We start from the raw sequence: 19,576 nt of genomic DNA, 5'->3' as shown, positions 1-19,576 counted from the left end.
ATGGAAAGAAAAGTCAATTTTCGATTGATTTACTCATCATGAGTTTCGTTCAACATTACTTCCATTCTCATTCAATGTAATGACTACTCAATGTAGTATTTGTTTTCTTTTATGATATACGATAATCTTGTATTTTATTGACATGAACTATGCTTAATATGTGACTTGTTATAACTCTAAGTATTTTTCATATATGAGATGTCATCTTAATTATTAATCAAATCGTGTGTACAATCAATACATAAACGAGTGTATTTTTGACTATCGTCGTCGTCGCAGTGTTTTCGGGTTAATAAATCTTCACTTATACCAGTTTTTGTGCTCTTACTTTCGCGTCGTGGGAATCGCGGAGGTCCCTCGTTCCGAATATAAGTGATAAACGTTTCCGACACAACAATCACAGACAACTAGATATAGCAAGCAGCATTCAATTGACGAGTTATAACAATCCTCTCCTTATTTGTTTTGATGATCCTGGGTCTATGAGATTTCCATCTTATAAGTGCTTCTTTGGACAGCATCAGAGCAACTCCCTGAGTATGCGGAGCATTTTATTTTTCGTAACTAGAGTACAGCAACATCTCTTTCAAATCTAATCTTTTCTGTTTAGCTTGGATCCAATGGGTTTCATTGATTCTGAGAACCATCAAGTAGTATCTCCTCATTTTCGAAGCTATTTGACTGGTTCTCTCAGTTTCCAAAATTGTCCGAACATTCCATGTACCTATATTAATTATTGCTCTGGTTGTTGGAAGGGGTGTCGGCCACGTGATTTCCTAAGAATCTCACCTTTCATCTTGGGGCATCATATTTCTCGATGAAGGTCCTTCGACACGAAGGGTAGAGTTTAAATAGTCTAATTTGTTTATTCTGGTTAGCGTTTTTTAGCAAGAGTGTTTTCTACGGGATGGGGTTACTGACCCCATGCCCAACCCTCCTCCTTTACCCGGGCTTAAGACCGGTAGTCTGTTTGTGTAGCTTAGACGTTTGTTGGAACATGTTACGATTTCATAAGAAAACTCCATTACAATTTACACATCCTAGTCTGCGAACATAATTTCGTGTCGAAGTGATGGGAATTTTATCATTTATTTGAACTAAAGCATTTTGAGGAGTTTTCGTTATTTTATAGAATGCTTTAGCCCTGTGCGATCTGATGATTCATTGTAGTTCTTCTCTTGTGGTTTAGATGTAATATTTTTAGAAAATTTTGCTAGTGTCAGTCGAAAAGAATATTTTTTTTAAATTGTCATTTTAAAACACATAAAATACACATGTAAAATTGGAAATGGCAACTTGGAATTAATACATTTAAGTGGATCAATCTGGAGAAAATCTCAAAAATCTTTTATAAATACCCACGAATATCACACAATATCATCGTTGATTGGAGTTGAAATAAACCTTTTCAGTTTGTATTGCATTCTCAATTAATGACCACTAGGTTAGAGAGTTATTCAGTGGTATTTCGTCGTATATTGCATCCGGTTTCCGCATTAAGTAGCACAGTTAAGATATAACACATTATCTCTAAGGTGAACAATTCACTTCAGTTAGAGATGCTATACTATATGCACTGTGAAACATTCAGCTCTCAGTGGTCATTCTGTCGAACTTAACTCGAAAAATTTAATTAGTATTTCATTCGCATGAAGTTTCTATGGTTATGTATAAGTCGTTCGGTCCTTCTAGTCGAATAGATTAGTTCTTATATTGGAGGTACCGTCCAGTTCGTCATCGCTTTCAACCCCAATCAACATTATGTAGATCAAAACACTAAGACATAAATATCTTCACACATTACTGGTAAACGCTCAAAGCCAATAGACTAAAGGACAAAGGTAAACTCACTTTCTCATCAACAAATGTTTTACAAGCCATCACAAAAATGTAATGAAGAAATGATGGCATAGGTATATTAATTGAGGTTTTCTACATAAACACAAGAAAATGAGAATAATATGAGTGAATTATTTAACTTATCAGGTATAAATTTGTGCATTCATACTGTTTGGTCGAGAACTAATGATACTCTGCGATTTTCTAAACGGTGGACGGAGTGGAGCTTACATCTATCAACAAGTAGTTGATAGACAAATGTTTTAACTACTATTTGAAACGGATCATTTATGTACTTTTGTGAGACCCATCAAGTACCATACTTACAACTCAAACAATGAGATTTGAAGTCTAATATACAAACATGTACTTAGTCATTAAGTTCGACTGAATTCATAGTTTTCAGAAAAAGAAATCAACGAAATTAAACTTCACCAATTCAGATATTAAGATATTACACTGATTACATCGAAAACATGGTATTATATAAGCCTAAAACAACGATGGAGTACGGTAAAAATATAAAACTGCTCTCCAAAAGCTTGTATTAATATCTGAAATTACGTACTCTCAGTTGGTGTAGCCAAATGAAATATTAACAACGTTCAGTTGATCCTTTTATCTTGTTAGTTCAATTGACAGGATTTTGTTGCATCGTCTGAACTGCGAATTAAAAATTATGTCAGTCATACTCAAATTAAAACGTGACACTTATGTGTATCGGTTCAAGTTGCCACATCACATTAACACAGAGATAAAATTATTACACATCCCAAAAATGCAGTAGTAGTAGTAGTACTAATAGTAGTAAAGAGATTGCAGAACTCAGATTTCAAGGGAAGGGAAACAGTAGATACATCAATAACATTGCGGATGATTTTGAGTCATGTTCCCTAAAACATCTAACCATTGATTGCGACGCCAATCAGATAGTCCTGGCTTAGTTCAACTGTTAGAGACTTCACGGACTGGTGTCTTGTCACGGTTTGGCCAACCCTAGCTTTCTTTGAGTCTACTCTCACATCAGACGACATCGCCCATCGAGGTTGAGGGTGGTTAGTCAATTGTAACACGTGCCCCAACCATTTCAGTTGATGAAAATTCACTACCTCATAAATCGACATCATGTTTACGTAATACCCTATGTCTAATATCGAGATCCCTTACTCGGTGATCCCGAAATATACGAACAATGTTTCGAAAACACCTATGATCCAATATTTGTAACATACGAATATTCTCTATTCTTAATGGCCATGCAACACACCTATGAGGTAGAACGGAGTGAACTGCTGTGCTTTTAGAATCTGTGCCGAGACTTCGTCGGAAACTAATCCAGTAGAGTTGATGAGGCTCCTAAGATAAGCGAGGCGGTTGACATGCTCAACCACTTCATTCCTTATCATTAAATTCAGACATTGACGTACACAAATCCTGAAGCAACATTTTGCATTTAGTGGGAGAAAATCACATTACAAACATGCTCACATTGTTACTTTAGGCGGTTATGAAATTCTGTATTTTTTCGGCGCCTTCACTAGACAGGAAGGATCATATAACTTGAGTAATCTGGGTCGTCAAGTGGATCTCATGATAAGAAATTAGCCCCTCAAAAATTAAACGACGGCAGCGTATTTTCCAAAAAAACTCCTAGTATCGAAATAAGAATCCTGAGAAACGTCACTTGAGGTTCCAAATTTTGATGACAGTTCGTCATAAGCTCTGGCTCTATCTATGGCATTCGAGGAGAACCTTCCCAATAGTTAATGTACTTCTTTGTTACCCTCTTTAATGACAAATAGTGCCGCAAAAACTCTCAGTTAACTCAGTCGAATCCCGACCGTTGCTGCTGCCTTGAAGTGGTGGTCGAGGTTGCCTATCTTGATGAACCAATCGTTCATGAAAGTCCTACCATCCCAGATAGATCAGTTGAAGAGCGGTAAGACTAAAAGCAGTTAACCCAAGGTCCGAGGGAGAAGTAGTACTGCTTACTGCATAGAGATGTGACAGCGGTAAGGTGTTCCCTTCAGAAAACCAGAATAACAGCGTTGCTACCTTTCCACAAGGAAGGTTGGGGTTAGAAAAGATCAACTCTAAAATGCACACCTCGTCCTATCCCACGAATATCCGTCTCCGGTAGTAAGGTCCCAACAAGTACGGAGCTTGTTATACCCTACTGAAGATTAAAGCACGGGTAACTTCTGAGATCTACTAATGGACTAATATTATATATATATATATATATATATATATATCACTATTGTATAACTGTTCAGTAACTAGATTACGTATATATATATTCCTCTTGTTATAAGCTTTTGATTTATAATTTGTTATTATACGACTTACTGTTCCTAAATTATATTCAGTTTATTAATTACCGTCCCCTACGTTCGCAACCACTTTTTGGCTTGATCTTGTATAAATGTTATTTCCTATTTTATGGTGTGATGCGATGTTTGACTGGTATATAAACCAAGTATTTTTGAAATAAATGATTTGCATAGCGGAAGCTGTTATCGGTGTTCTGGACTCAACTGGACGGGCTAGGCGAACAAAGGACCAATAAGGACGCTAGGCTGCTCTTGCCGGTCGAACGTCATTGGTTTTGGACAGTACTAAGATTGAATAAGTCGTATTTTGATTGGCGAATAAATCATGTGATAACTAGCGGCCATAAAATACACAACAGAGCTGACATGAAAACTACTTACAAAAAGGTCGTGTGTGATCAACCTCAAGTAGTTGTCCCTTGGGCGCTGCGGTCACGCTCTTAGGTCACTACGACCACCCCTAACCTGATTTCCTCTTGAGGTACCTCCAGAAGAACCCTTCCGCGGTGTGGGTAACCGGGAAGTGATAACTGCCTTCATACCTTTAAGAGTACTCAAGATCATTGTATTCATAACCAATCCCCCTCTTCAATTCCTACGTCGACTTTCAACTCTAAACTTGCTCTCTTGACTTCCTCTTTAAATATCACCATGGCCAACTATTCTAGTGCGCAAAACTCTGTCCCAGGTCTACTGAAACCCCGCTCCAAACTACACATTGGAGCCTTCAATGTACGCACCCTATGTCAAATCGGTCAACAGACTTCCATGGCTAGAACCCTAGAATCTCGTACCATTGATGTATGCTGTGTCTCTGAAACACGCATACAGGATCCCAGTGTGGTCATTCACATGACCTCACCTCGGCAAAACGGAGAGCCAACGAGATACACCCTCCGTGTATCTGGTGACACGACGGTCAGCTCTCGTGGACTGGCAGGAGTAGGGATAGCATTAAGCATGAGGACGGAACAATCACTGTTAGAGTGGATCCCCGTTAACATTCGTTTATGTGCTGTTCGGCTAAACGGCTCCGTAAGAACTCGGAAGGATAGGGATACACGTCGTTGCCTTTTTGTCGTTTCTGCCTACGCTCCCACCGACTGCAGCTCAGATGAAGTGAAAGATGAATTTTACAGAAAGCTTTCTGAACTTCTTCAAAAAGCTAAACGTTCAGACATAGTACTCGTAGCAGGTGACTTTGATGCTCAGATAGGTAGCTTAAACCAAACAGAAAGGCATTTAGGTGGGCATTTTGGTATTCCGGCTCAGTGAACAGATAATGGTGATCGTCTGCTGCAACTGTGCACCGACAATCGTTTATTTTTAACAAGCACTAGTTTAAAGCGTGAGGAGAGACATCGTCTAACATGGAGACCCCCTGCACCAAACCAACGATGGACTCAAATAGACCATATTGCCATCAGTCATCGTTGAAGTGGGTCGATTGTCGCTCATTCTAGAATACCTGTTTGGACTCCGACTATGCTCTAATACAAACACGCATCTGCTTGCGCCTCACTGGACGCAAAAAAGCAGGTGGTCCAGATGGATTGGCTCCAGAGGTCTTTAAGGATGGTGATCCAGTTTTAGCGATTAGGTTGACTAATATTTTAGCTAAAATCTGGTAGTTGGACGTTATCCCATCTGGCTAGTCACAATCACTGATTCTCCCAACATATAAGAAAGGGTCAAAATCATCCTTTGATAACCACAGAGGGATTAGTTTGACTAACATAGCATCTAAAATATTAGTCTCAATAATCATCGGGCGTCTAACAAAGACTTGTGGACTGCAAACACGAGAAAATCAGTATGGCTTCAGACCTGAACGTGGCTTCATCGACAAATTCATCACTCGTCTTATTTTAGAACACAGGTAGGTTTATCGGCGTCCGACAATGGCGGTTTTTCTTGACTTAAAATTAGCATTTGACTCTGTAGACTGTGAGGTTCTGTGGCAGTCTGTCATTGAAAGGTGTAACTCAGAAGTACATAAACCTTGTGAAGGCTTTTTACTCGAATACTACCCGTCGAGTCAGAGCTTATAGCGAACTGTCATCTGATTTTGCAACCTCAAGTGGTGTCCGTCAAGGATGTCCACCATCTCTACTTTTGTTCAATTTCATCATAGACATGCTGATGGAATTAACATTCTCGTCGAATGAATTTTCGGGCGCTGACCACCTTCCTGGAGGTACACTTGTCGATTTAGAATACGCAAATGACATAGTCCTGTTTGATGAAAACGCTGATAAAATTCAGTCTTTCGGTAGTTCATAGATTCTTGACAGTTTCATCATCAAATTGAGATATCTAAGACGATATTTCGACATCCAGTAAAAAGGATAGAAATGAGTGCTATCATTGGGGCTTGGTCGGAGATCTAGAATGTAGCTCAAAAAGACGGGACTCTTCAAGATGAGTGATGGCAGTGTAACCTATATAAATATTTGAGCATAACTGTAGAAGACGGTCATCGTTATCTGTTAGCTAGGAATGAAAGCTAAAAGACTCACATAAGTGTTTCTCAACATAACTAAGCCTGCCAACTAAGGAGTTAAGACACCTGCAACGATTATTGTTTCTGAGGGCCCTGATTTCTGAAGGAGATCAGAACGCCTCCTGCAAAACTCATTTTTATTGTGATTAGTAGAGGGCATTTCCACAAACGACAAAGAAATAACAATATGTTTCTATATCTCATCAACTTCTCATTGTACCATTTAATTGCACAATACATGAGAAACTATCAGTATGAATACGGGAAAAATGTCCCTGTTCCTATCATGTCTCTAGAAGCATGAAGTGTAGATTGCATTGGCTCACCATACTATCTAGATAGATCAAGCTGACGAACCCACTGGGATACTGTATGCATATTTCAGAGACAGCACACATTAATGGCACAATATTCTACGGTCATAGTTAGTGGTGAAGCCTGTTGTCCGACTTGACACAGGGTTTGAACATGCAATAATCCGACGTGTAGTTTAGAGAGTCGTTTCAAAGGACCTACAGTAGCTTTCAGTCAGCAGGACTATTTAGCATTAGAGGCTCATGAAGAAAAAATAAATATTAAGAAGTCTCAGAGTGATCTCAGTGTCAACAAGGTAATCTCGTGTGTTGTTACAGATATGAGAGTGGTTGTTACTTTTCTGTTCTCCATATCGTGGAAGGATATTTCTCCTCAAAATGCCTAAGGAGAAAACTGGATTCCTTACGACTTGAGAGTGTGACTGCAGAACATAAGGGACAACTGACTCAAGCCAATCAGACACAACCATTTAATAAACAGTTGTAGATACTTTAACATACTATTCAGATCTCAACACCGGTGATGAAAATCTGTGGGACAAGGTGAAATCTGTTGTTTCCAGAGCCTCATTACTATCATACCCCTATACAGTCAGTAGTACGGCTTCACTCTCAGACTTCAAGTTGCTACTCCTAGTTTTAACGTCCTCCAACTGACCTGAAAGAGATGATAAGACCTAAAGGAACAAGTGGTCCAGCCAATGTAGCCAGATTAAGTCATCACGATATGCAAGTGCGACCACGTCCATAAAAGGCAAAGGTTGAATACATCTATATCATTGAGATCGATCATGACTTTTGTAATTCGACATTCCCAATCAATGGGAACGATAGTAGAGCGGACCTCAGTCAGACAGTTTGTACCTACCAATACTTTTCAGTCCGATGGTTTATAGACTCAAACCGTCTTGCTATGCCCCCCCCCAAACTTATCATTGTACTATACGACAGATTTGGGATTACTGTTAGCTAGTGTATGAAGCTAGCTTGGACTGGACCCACACAGATCACTAGCAACTAATTATACTCCAAATATAGAGTAATATAAGTGTTAAAATATATGGTACTATTACCTATTTTAAACCATATCAAATGGGCATAATATTTTACTCGACTGGTCTTAAATCAGAATGAGAATCGGACGTCAAAAAAATACACTCGAAAATCCAAAAAGCAAAAGTTAGTATAGTAAGAACGTTAAATTGTATACAAAATCTATATAAGAATCTTTTAGTACTTTCCCATTTCATTCATTAGCACTAACTGGCTGAAAATTTGCCCAATCACGATCCTCTGGCTTCACTGATTTTGATATACGACTGATTTGAAGACTATGATGTACCTTAAATTGAAATTTGCAACTTATTTTCTTGATTAGTTACAATCAGATATTTATCACAGATTAGTTAGAGGCAGTAATAGCTAATCAGACATTTGCAAACAACGTGAGACTCACTGTAAACTCAAGAAGTGTTCCATGCACATCCCAAAATAAACTAGCAAAGTGATCACGGGATATGGGCCGTCCGTTTATCCGTATTCTTTCCTCAACGTTTATGAGGTGAGGAGAGCTATTTAAATAAAACACAAGTATACACATATAGGATTAGTTGACATAACACAGCCCTTTTGATCACTTGATGGCCCCGTATGTGGTGACAGTTGACAAAAGAAGGTGAACAATTTAATATGACTTAATATTCTTGATTGATCTGGGGAGAAGTTAAGCTTTCCTGTGAATAATGTTAGTTATAATTAGTATAGATAACTAAAATGAAGACATCGATTGGTTATTTAGTTTGAGTTTTATTAAGACTACTTTCCAATATGATACAAGTCAGCCAAAACGAACTTTATGAATCAGATTATACGGGTGGATCCACGGAGATTCAGTGGCTTTGAGGAGCTTTCGATTATATCGTTATTACTTTTACTAAATTATTCACCAGAGTAAGTCGAAAGAGCAGTTTTCTTGTTTTGTTAACTATTTAGCAACTTCTTTAATACACAGGAAATGCTCCAATATAACATAGAGAAGCTTATCAGATACTTGTTTTAAAGTTTATTCAGGCTCAAACATTAACAATCAGAGTAACTCGTGATGAGCGTCCAAATAAATAATCCATGAAAACCTAAAATCACGCACTGAGATGACAAATGATGGCGGTGACTAAACAAGTAATTGTTGAAGTGAAGTTTGGAAAGACGATTAAAACGTTTCTCGAAGAAAACTACTTAAATCCAACAATTCTGGCGTCACTAAAAAAATAGACTCTTCAATTGTTAAGGCTCCAACAGTTAAATATACTGGTTACTGCCTAAAATTAGCATTCTGATTTTAATGACTACAAAAACAAAAGGTGAGTGTATACACACACTAACCTTAAAAACCCAGTGCGAAATCCGGATTTCTGTAAGACGTTTTCAATCATTGAACAAACTGAACCTTTGCCTTTAGACCCTGTAACATGTATAACATGTAAGTCACGTAGTTGCTGATCCTGTTGTACAAATAACTTGAGCAAATTTTTGAACATACTTCAACTCCAACAGCAGAGCAATAAACAGCGGACAACCCATACCTTTGTTCTTTCAAAAGCCTTGGATTTGACGGTGTTAAGTAATTCGACAGCTTAATAGACTTATTAAGTTCATGTATGGCATCCTTTAAACACTTAGAACACGAGTCAACTTACTTGATAAGAACGAATGAAACATGGGACCATTTTACGGAAAGTCATCTAAAAATATTGGTCCCTTGGGTGAATTCATTAATAAACCTGAAAAATTACAAAGTTGAACAGAAAAAGAATTAAAGAACCGGATGCTGAAAGACAAACCCATACTTAAAATTATTACTCTTAGTAATTAAGCTAAGTGAGGCACTAAACATCCCATTTTTTGAACTCGAAAAAGCATATTTAAGGCGTTAAACGGGACCGAGACTGTTATAATCTCTTTTCCTACGGTATGACCCAGCCATTCCTATTGCTTAATATTCTTGACACCAAATCACTCGACAAGTCCCCAAATCAGAACATGGTTGAACAGGAAAGAGATTATATTCCAAATAACAAGGTTAGATGGAAGTAAGAAGAAGCAAGTAAGAAGCACAATAGAGAAAACGTTAGTATATTTATAGTTTTTACATGAGATCCTAGAGTATTCTCCAACTATCGACTAGTGCTGATTGGATAAGAATTAGCCAATCAGAGTGCAGCAAAGCAATCGTGCATTGAGCATGCTTTAATCCAGTCTGTGTCCCGCTAACAGAGACCAACATTAATCACTTCAAGGGTTTTAACGTTAGTGTTTTTGCCGACTATGACCCCTTATTTGTTATATGCAACTTTGACATAGTAATACGATCAAACAAACAAGACTGAAAGGTACACTTATTTCACGAAAATTAGCGACACACATTTCCAGCAAGTGATCTAACAGTTTAAAGTCACGTTCGAGGATCGTTTAGTCACAGTTCTGTTAAGTATGAAGGAATCACTAAGCTATTAGAATTTCGTTACGCTTACTGCGATTCGGACAACCGGGTAATATTATTAGTCTTTATAAAAAATTGATAATTCATAGTATCTTGGTTACCTTGTTGATAACATAACCAGATCAGTGGTGTTGCCCTTTGAAATCTGTTTGGATGAGATTTCGAGATTTATTCAGTTAGTAAACTACCTGTCGGGTTATTTTTGTCTTCTGAATAACACCAAATCATTTGTATTGTTATAAAAGTTACTATTACCTTCCTCACAGTTAAATTTTTCCACCTTCGTAGGAATATGAGTTATCGCTCCTTTATGTTTTTGTTTAACTTACACTAGACACTAGTTCTTAGTTAATCACATACTTTATGCGCTAAATATCACATGTACTGTTTTTTCAAGACCTGTATATTGAAAAAAGTACATTTGAGACGTTAAACGTGACATTCGGTCTGAAATCTCAAGAACTAAGTAAAATAGGCACATAACTTTTCTGTTAATCCATGAAAGAAAAATGTAATGTGCCATAAAGTGAAGATATTTTTGAACAAAAATTAAGCTACCTTCGTATGCACAAATTACGAATGTTATTTTTTGTTTAAGAGCAATTACTTAAATACTTTTTTGATAATCAAGTTAAGCACAAAATATAGAACACAACTAAAAGAACAAGGTATCTCACAAAACATCGGATTACTCTCAATATTCATAAACAAAAACATTAAATTGATCGTATTAAGAATTTTGTAAGATAACAATGTGGCTATAAGTACTGTGACAAATAGAATAATGTATAGACAACGGTACGTAGATACAACAGAATTTATTTATTTATTTGAACACAAATATTGGTACAAAGGGGCACCAAACACATATGCGGCACACAAGTCATTTGATTTGTGTATGGGCTGTGATACTGCCCGGGTGCTCAGATCGAAGAGGGCGGTTTTTCTAGGGGCCCACACCCAGATACAAGAGAAATGTTAGCCTCAAGAAATATAAAACTGTACACTAACGAACGGATTTTGTAAGCATTTGCGTTTTACAGTAAACGTAAGCAATTTATATTATCAGCGTGAACAACACGTTTTTTTCTATCGCATTAACGAAATGGCAGACCGAAGGTTTCATTTCACTTTCCCACATCCAACCAGTTTACTGTTTTGTATCATCTTTAATGATGCGTTTTGAATATCATTTGGGTGCTGAAAGACGTCGCTACAACTTATCTTTCGTCTAGTTTCAGTGAAGACGTAAGTAGGTATTTTGCTAAGTTCATATTTCGAAAGTGAATTTAAGGTTAAATGTACATGAATTTATATTTTCGACCTAACTTATTCCAACTTTGCTCGATAACGACAGCAAGAAACTTTAATTGCCTTATTTAAGACGAGACGTGAATAGGGGTTGGTCATTTATTTGTAAATTACGTTCACTTTAATCAGAACTAACTTGATAATCTCGTGGGAGGAAACACGCTGTAGATTCCACTAGAGTAACAATACAATGTCTTTCTAGCTTTGTATTAATAACTTAACCAATAAAATGTTTTGTAGAAAAAGGCACCATGATGCAAATTCAAATACAAGATAATTTAATTGTATAGCGTTTTATTATTTCGAACATATGAAAATGCTGATAAATACATCCGAATTTCCAAGAGAAACATGAATTGAGTTTAATTCAACAAACATTTACTGAGGTATAAAGTAACCTAACAGAATACGGAGGGAATAATGGAGTATTAGGAATCTGTGAAAACCTAGTTTTGGCTTGTAAGGAAAAGAATAATAAAACTGTGATGGTTATAGAGGATGAAAATAAAGCAAGGAACAAGTAAATGGTACTCGAATGTCTCATTTTACCGAATTTTTTATAATTTTGATATATTATTTCCCCTTATTTATTAGTATATTAAATTCACTGATATTAAACAGGGACTGAACTAGTTATTCTAACCCTCAGGCGAATAAGAGCTACCTAATATCGAGTTTTCTAGGTGCATTACTTGTAGTTTGCTGCTGTTATTACTTGATTTTAACACAGTCATAAAATTTTGCGAAGCCAGATGGTGTTATGCAGAGGAATCTGTGAAGCTAAATGTTGCACAACTTTGAGTTTCTTAAGGGGTTGAATCCAAGTTACAAGTCTGGTTAAGCCCCATGAAATTGTTGACTGGATAAGATGAAGTAGGCGGTTTGTTAACGACCACTTTAATAAATAAGTAATCTGATAGTGATAGACGAACTGAAGATGGATTTATGTTATGATGGTATGTCTTTCGTCGTAGAAAATCTATTTGAAAAAGCTCACTGATCATTCGTTCCAACGAAAGTTTGGGACCTGTCAGGTTTTAGGGACACGAATGGGTGGTCGAATGACTTTCCCCAATGGTGAACACGATTCGAGAACTGATGGCACTTTTCGTAGTAGGTCCCAATCTATCCATCATCGTGGTAGAAGGTCATTTGAAAATCTGCCAGTGGATATGATAAAATGTCTCCCTTCTGAACCGACGTATATGATATACTTAGGTGTTACTAAAAAACTTATTTCATTATGGAAGGAGCTAGCTATTAAGCGACTTAATAGGATGGATCAATCTATTAGCGCATCAATAAATGAGGCACTAGACTTATGTAGGCAGCACACTACATGCGACTTTCAACGCAAATGTCGCTCACTACATGAAGTTTCCGTATGGAAAGCAACTGAATGTCGGTTGTTCTTAGTGTACTTAGGACCTGTAGTTCTTCATAATAGGTTACCACTGTCAATGTACAGAAACTTCCACTCACTCTCCTTGTTAATGTATTTATTATCGCACCCTAAGTTGCACACCACATTCGCAAACAGTGTTCGGGTTTATATTAATAACTTCTTATTAGGTTACGAAAAGTGTTACGGTACCGAACACTTAATCTACAATGTGCATAGTTTAAAGCACATTGCAGAGGACGTTATAGAACATGGCAGTTTGGAGTCGTTCTCTGCCTTTCCTTTAGAATCATACATGAGGAGAATTAGGCGTTCAGTACACTGCGGATTTGCTGCGGCTAAACAAGCCGCACAGCGATATGCCGAAGAACTTTACTTTCAAAGTATACTGATATAAGTAAAATGCTTAGAATGATCATGAAAGCGGTCAATGAACTGTGTACGAAGATTGATAAATTTATCGCTTCCAATGAACGCTTATCCATGGGTGTAAGCGACAGGCGTACAGAACAAACAGATACGACAGCTATTGTTTTCCCATTGAGAACGCATCAGGAGTTGCGTTCATTAGACCCGACAGAAGCTGCTACCTTGACGCGGTGGTCGAGCTTGCCTATCGTGATGACCCAACCGAGCTATATTGGCTGGAACATATGTTCCTGCAGGTTCTACCATGCCAGGCAGGTCGATTGGTGAACGGTAAGACTAAAAGCAGCAACTCAAGGTCTGAGGGCGAAGTCGTACTGCTGACTGTAGAGAGGTGTGACAGCAGTAAGGTGTTTCCCTCGGACAACCAGCATCTGCAGTGATGCTGCCTTCCCACAAGGAGGGGTGGGGTTAGAAAAGGTCGACCCTAAAAATGTCACACCTCACCTTACCTCACGGATTTCCGTCTCCGGTGGTAAGGCGCTTTGAGAAACGGAGCTAACATGTCAAAAACCTTCCACAAAAAAGCCGTGGGCGACCGGCCTCAAGCAGTTGTCCCTTGGGCTCTGCGGTCACCCTCCCAGGTCGTCAAGACCAACACTAATCCAATTTCCTTTTCAGGTTCCTCAAGAAACACCCTTCCACGGTGTGGGCAGCCGGGAAGTGACATCAGCCCTCATACCCGTAACAGCACAAGAGACCAAGTTGGTCACATTCAAACCTTTCCTACACCCCCTAACACCTCTCTTATCTCCCCGACTAACCCTCCTCACGTCTCTTTATCACCTCGCACCGCTAGGGCAAACGATTCGAGTACGTGGAACGCTATTCCTGGTCTCCTAAAACCACGCTCTAAACTACACGTAGGAGCTTTTAACGTACGAACACTTTGCCAAATAGGACAGCAGGCTTCCTTAGCTAGGACTTTAGAATCCCGCGCCATCGATGTGTGCTGCGTCTCCGAAACGCGCATACAGGATCCAAGTAGCGTCATTCATTTGACCTCACCATGCCAAAATAAAGAACCGACTCGATTTACGCTTCGTGTATCTGGAAGCCCTGATTCTGCTTCCCGTGGCCTCGCCGGCGTAGGTATAGCATTGAGTCCTAGGGCAGAACTAGCTCTCTTAGAGTGGATCCCAGTAGACAGTCGTTTGTGCGCTGTCCGACTAAACGGAACAGTAAAGGTCCGAAAAGATAGGGACACTCGTCGTTGCCTCTTCGTCGTTTCTGCCTATTCTCCCACTGACTGCAGCTCGGATGATGTAAAAGATGAGTTTTACAGAAAGCTCTCCGACCTCCGAAAAGCTAGGCGCTCTGATGTAGTAATAGTGGCCGGTGACTTAAATGCTCAAGTAGGTAAACTAAGCGATAGAGAAAGACACCTAGGTGGATCTTATAGCATCTTGGCTCAAAGAACAGATAATGGCGACCGTCTGTTGTAGCTATGCTCAGATAACCGCCTGTTCCTTGCAAATACTAACTTTAAGCATAAGGAAAAACATCTTTTAACATGGCGACCCCTAATTCGTCCCAACATTGGACCCAAATAGATCACATCGCTATCAGCCACCGGTGGAGGGGCTCGATAGAAGACTGTCGCTCATTCTGGAGCACATGCTTAGATTCAGATCATGCTCTAGTGCGAGCGCGTATTGGCTTGCGTCTTACTGGACGTAGGAAAGACGCTGCAAGGAAACCTCTTAGGGGCCTACTTAATGATAGTCAAGCTAAGAGTATATTTCAGGAACAACTAGGAAAACAGTTAGGCAGCCATGTATGTGATGCCCACCACGAGGCAGCATGAAATGGTATCCGAAAAGCTGTGGAAACAGCAGTGATATCTGCTAGTAAGGTAAACCATAAGGTTAGGGATCAACACTGGATCTCAGCAGCATCTATCTCACTGATAGATGCTCGGAAACTCATTCCACCTGGCTCTGAACATAATGAAGAGCGGAGTCAGCTTAAGCGCAAGCTGACAAGAAGTCTACGCAATGATCGCGAACAGTGGTGGGTAGCGAAAGCAAGAGAGATGGAAAAGGCAGCGGCAATAGGTAATAGCAGACAATTGTTCAGACTCGTTAAGGAAACCGGAATTAGGGACCCGACCGTTAGCGAAACAATCTCAGAGAAAGATGGACATATTATTCATTCTCAATCCAGGAGATTGGATCGATGAGCAGAACATTTTAGGGATCAGTTCAACTGGCCTTCAGCCACACTTCGGTTTCTCACGATCTCTAGTCAACCTGAATGGCAAGTTAATGTAGGTCCTCCGTCCCTTTACGAAGTTGAAAATCCATAGGAAATCTGAAACGAGGGAGAGCAGCAGGCCCTGACAGGTTTACTCCTGAGATTTTTAAGGATGGTGGTCCAGTATTAGCAATGAGATTAACCGAGGTCTTAGGTAGAATTTGGGAACTGGACGTAATCCCATCTGACTGGTCTCAATCACTGATTGTGCCAGTCTATAAGAAAGGACAAAAGTCCTCTTGTGACAATCACAGAGGAATCAGTTTGACTAATATAGTGTCTAAAATATTAGCCTCAATAATACTTCGACGCCTAATCAAAGCTCGTGAAGAGCAGATTAAAGAAAACCAGGCCGGTTTTCGACCTGGACGTGGTTGCATAGACCAGATATTCACACTACGTCAGGTTCTAGAACACAGACACACATTCAGACGCCCCACAATCGTAGTATTTCTCGACCTTAAGGCGGCATTCGACTCTGTTGATCGTGAGGTTCTATGGCAGTGTTTGTCACTGAAAGGAGTATCAAAGAAGTACATTAACCTTATAAAGGCTCTCTACTCGAACACAACTGGTAGAGTGAGAGCTTATGGCGAACTGTCATCAGAATTGATTACCTCAAGTGGTGTTCGTCAGGGCTGTCCACTCTCCCCATTCTTGTTCAACTTTGTGGTCGACGTACTTTTAAAGATAACACTCTCCTCATCTAAATTTCCAGGGGTTGAACTTCTACCGGGAGGTTCACTTGTTGACTTAGAATATGCTGATGACATAGTTTTATTTGGTGAAGACGCTGACAAAATGCAGTCTTCTGACCACTCTAAGCAACAATGCAAGCATGTTCGGGATGCGATTCTCTCCCTCGAAATGCAAAATGTTACTTCAGGATTGGGTTACATCGACACCCGAACTAGTGATAGGGAGTGAAGTAGTTGAGTGTGTCGACCGCTTCACTTATCTTGGAAGTCTCATCAGCCCTTGTGGTCTGGTGTGTGACGAAATCTCAGCACGGATACAGAAGGCTCGACTAGCTTTTACCAACTTGCGTCATTTATGGCGTAGGCGAGATATCCGTCTATCAACCAAAGGACGTGTTTACTGCGCAGCAGTTCGTTCCGTCCTAATTTATGGCAGTGAAACATGGCCGGTAAGAGTAGAGGATATTCGTAGGTTACTAGTATTTGATCATAGGTGTCTTCGAAATATTGCTCGTATATCATGGGACCATCGAGTAAGTAAAACAGTTGTTAGGAAACGGGTACTAGGTAAGGATTGACTGACTGACTGCGTTCATTAGAAGCTGCTCTAGATGAGCAAAAGTTCAGGGATCATTTCATAAGTTGTAACGGTTGTGTTTGAAAAAATTTCAGGTGGTACGATTGCACGGCCTACTATGTGAGGATCCACGAAAATCAGCAAAAGCCTGTTTACGCTACCTTCTGTAGCCTGAATTGGCGAACACATACACTTTACACGGAACGAAAACTAAATTGGGTATTAGTAACTACAAATTTTACCGGGCGGTTAAAAGTAAGTCCATTCTACTGCATTAATATATTTGTGGGTGTTCTGTGTTCCCAATTTCGAAGTGCGACTTGCCCCGAAAAAGAAGTTATAAACGCCATGGATATAGCAAGCCAGGCTTTCTTGCATGACGCAAGAGACAAATTAATAAAGCGTGGATGGCGATCCAAAGAAAAAGTAAGCTAAAACCACTTAACATGTTTGTTATAATGCATATTGCACTTTGAATATAACTTTGTGATCAATATTTTCACTGAAACAAATTTTCTTTTGTCCGTCTTGCTTCCAGCTGGCTTCGCCTGTTTTATCAGACGTAACTGTAAGTACTTTGTTCGCATTATTAAGAACATTGTCATACCATGTTCTCCTTATCGACGTTTCCCACATCTTGACATTTCATTATGCACAAAACTTTTTTTTCTTTTAGAAAATTGTTAATGACAGTCCAAAGTCAAAGTAACCTGTTCCTCTGACGAAGCAATGAAAACCATTTTATAATTGATTGATTTGTAAATTCATTAACTGTAATAAACATTTCTATGGATCACAAATCAGTCTCTTATTAAGAGCGATAAATGGATTACCGTTAAGTTTCTTTGGCAATGCGTAATTGACTTGAAATTAATGTTGCATATCAGTAAGAAACGTATGTAGGTATTCTCGCAACGTTTTCCGTGATTTCTAGAGGTTCTGATATAAGTTTTGCGTTCAAAAATTTTCGGAGATAAACACTGGACAATTTGGGGAACTTTGGGGAAACTTCCCCTACGTTTAGGGAAATTTTGGGGTTTTTGTTCCATTTCCCAAGAATTTACTATAGCGGCTTCACCAAAATTGGCAGCTCGTGACCTAAAATTTTTTCAAACACAACCGTTACAACTTACGAAATGATCCCTGAACTTTTGCTCATCTAGAGCAGCTTCTAATGAACGCAACTCCTGATGCGTTCTCAATGGGAAAACAATAGCTGTCGTATCTGTTTGTTCTGTACGCCTGTCGCTTACACCCATGGATAAGCGTTCATTGGAAGCGATAAATTTATCAATCTTCGTACACAGTTCATTGACCGCTTTCATGATCATTCTAAGCATTTTACTTATATCAGTATACTTTGAAAGTAAAGTTCTTCGGCATATCGCTGTGCGGCTTGTTTAGCCGCAGCAAATCCGCAGTGTACTGAACGCCTAATTCTCCTCATGTATGATTCTAAAGGAAAGGCAGAGAACGACTCCAAACTGCCATGTTCTATAACGTCCTCTGCAATGTGCTTTAAACTATGCACATTGTAGATTAAGTGTTCGGTACCGTAACACTTTTCGTAACCTAATAAGAAGTTATTAATATAAACCCGAACACTGTTTGCGAATGTGGTGTGCAACTTAGGGTGCGATAATAAATACATTAACAAGGAGAGTGAGTGGAAGTTTCTGTACATTGACAGTGGTAACCTATTATGAAGAACTACAGGTCCTAAGTACACTAAGAACAACCGACATTCAGTTGCTTTCCATACGGAAACTTCATGTAGTGAGCGACATTTGCGTTGAAAGTCGCATGTAGTGTGCTGCCTACATAAGTCTAGTGCCTCATTTATTGATGCGCTAATAGATTGATCCATCCTATTAAGTCGCTTAATAGCTAGCTCCTTCCATAATGAAATAAGTTTTTTAGTAACACCTAAGTATATCATATACGTCGGTTCAGAAGGGAGACATTTTATCATATCCACTGGCAGATTTTCAAATGACCTTCTACCACGATGATGGATAGATTGGGACCTACTACGAAAAGTGCCATCAGTTCTCGAATCGTGTTCACCATTGGGGAAAGTCATTCGACCACCCATTCGTGTCCCTAAAACCTGACATTTGTCGCAGCCAGCGGTGCCGTTGTGTCCCACAACATACTTGACGTTACTGCTAGCTGGAGCGTCACAAATAACAGCAACTAATTTGACTGTTAAAAGTACCTGATATTTGTCTGCATTGATGCCTACTGTCAATAACTCTCGTAACTCAGTTATAAGTGCTGCAGACATGTCGGTGAAATCGGATGGTTTTACTTCACCACCGTAGATCCCAACTACGAATACATTACTAACTAATGGACCTATTAGACGACCTAAGATCGGCCACAGCTGTTGGCTACAGGTTTAGAACAAGCTTAGAC

The 19,576-nt window shown here is 39.2% G+C and overlaps 1 protein-coding gene across 1 annotated transcript in view; it reads right to left on the bottom strand.

Annotated features, from left to right (window-relative positions):
* Positions 1-19,576, bottom strand: part of MS3_00003076 (uncharacterized protein) — a 54,631-nt gene that overhangs the window by 31,663 nt on the left and 3,392 nt on the right. Inside the window, exons 2-6 of the mRNA XM_051210761.1 lie at positions 9,686-9,769; positions 9,529-9,654; positions 9,372-9,490; positions 8,446-8,560; positions 1,852-1,932 (exon numbers count right to left, since the gene is read on the bottom strand). Of these exons, the coding sequence (XP_051073202.1) occupies positions 1,852-1,932; positions 8,446-8,560; positions 9,372-9,490; positions 9,529-9,654; positions 9,686-9,730 (486 nt within the window). The 5' untranslated portion in view covers positions 9,731-9,769. The remainder of the gene's footprint in view (positions 1-1,851; positions 1,933-8,445; positions 8,561-9,371; positions 9,491-9,528; positions 9,655-9,685; positions 9,770-19,576) is intronic.

This window comes from Schistosoma haematobium, chromosome 1 (genome assembly GCF_000699445.3).
Source record: "Schistosoma haematobium chromosome 1, whole genome shotgun sequence".
In the NCBI taxonomy this organism is placed as follows: domain Eukaryota; kingdom Metazoa; phylum Platyhelminthes; class Trematoda; order Strigeidida; family Schistosomatidae; genus Schistosoma; species Schistosoma haematobium.
This window is presented reverse-complemented; position numbering and strand designations above follow the sequence as displayed.